The 878-nt window shown below is 71.6% G+C and overlaps 1 protein-coding gene across 1 annotated transcript in view; it reads left to right on the forward strand.

Moving 5' to 3' along the window:
* The first annotated feature begins 706 nt into the window (after positions 1 to 706).
* Positions 707 to 878, forward strand: part of SP5 (Sp5 transcription factor) — a 1,045-nt gene continuing 873 nt past the window's right edge. Inside the window, exon 1 of the mRNA XM_021717684.1 lies at positions 707 to 835. Coding sequence (XP_021573359.1) covers positions 707 to 835 — 129 coding nt within the window. The remainder of the gene's footprint in view (positions 836 to 878) is intronic.

Here is an 878-nt window from a genome sequence, read left to right on the forward strand (position 1 = left end):
GCAGGCCTTCCTCCAGGTCAGGGCCGGGCCCGGAGGGGGCGGGGAAAGGTGGACAGGGCCGCGTCCGGATCTGTCCCGGGGCTTCGTGCGCCTTGAATCTCTAAGGAGATCCCGCCTGGGGGTGCAGCTGCAGTCACACCCAGGGGTGACCGCGCCAACTTCACACCTACTCGGTGTCAAGAGTGTGGCCTTTGGGGGAGGGACGCGTGGATCCGGGGGTCGTTCGGAGGTGCGCGCCGGGCGGATCACAGAGCCGAGCTCACCCCGCTGGGCCCTCCCGCTGGTTCCAGCCTAGGGCGGGCCGGGGAGGAGCGCGAGGGCAGCGCGGAAAAGAGAGCTTAAAAGATGGGCGGGCGGGCGGATGCGCGGCCGGGTTGGGGGTGTTTCCAGACTCTCACTGGCCACGGAGCCGGGAGCGGCCCGTCGGGTCCCTCCCACTCCCACTTCGCGCCCGCTTCTTCTGGGGCTGGATGGCGTCTCGGCGCACCAAGTAGTTTAGCCGGAAGCGCCCGCGTGCCCCACGTCCAGGTAGCGCAGGCACCGAAAGTTTCCCCAGACCGGAGGGTGCGTGCGTGGGCGCGGAGCGGGGGAGGGACGGCGGGGTCGGAGGAGGGGCCGCGCTATAATAGCGGGCGTGGGGGCGGCAGGCCGGCCCGGAGTCGCGCTCCGAGCCTAACCTTTTGTCTCTTCTCCGCCCTCCCTGCCGATGCCCATGCAGGACCGCACCCCCAGCGCCTCCCCGGACCTGGGCAAGCACTCGCCCCTGGCGCTGCTGGCCGCCACCTGTAGCCGCATCAGCCAGCCGGGCGCGGCGGCGCCCCCGGACTTCCTGCAGGTGCCCTACGACCCCGCGCTGGGCTCGCCCTCCAGGCTCTTCC

The sequence above is a fragment of the Carlito syrichta genome, unplaced genomic scaffold (genome assembly GCF_000164805.1).
Source record: "Carlito syrichta isolate Samal-C Ts95f unplaced genomic scaffold, Tarsius_syrichta-2.0.1 Scaffold109683, whole genome shotgun sequence".
Lineage (NCBI taxonomy): Eukaryota > Metazoa > Chordata > Mammalia > Primates > Tarsiidae > Carlito > Carlito syrichta.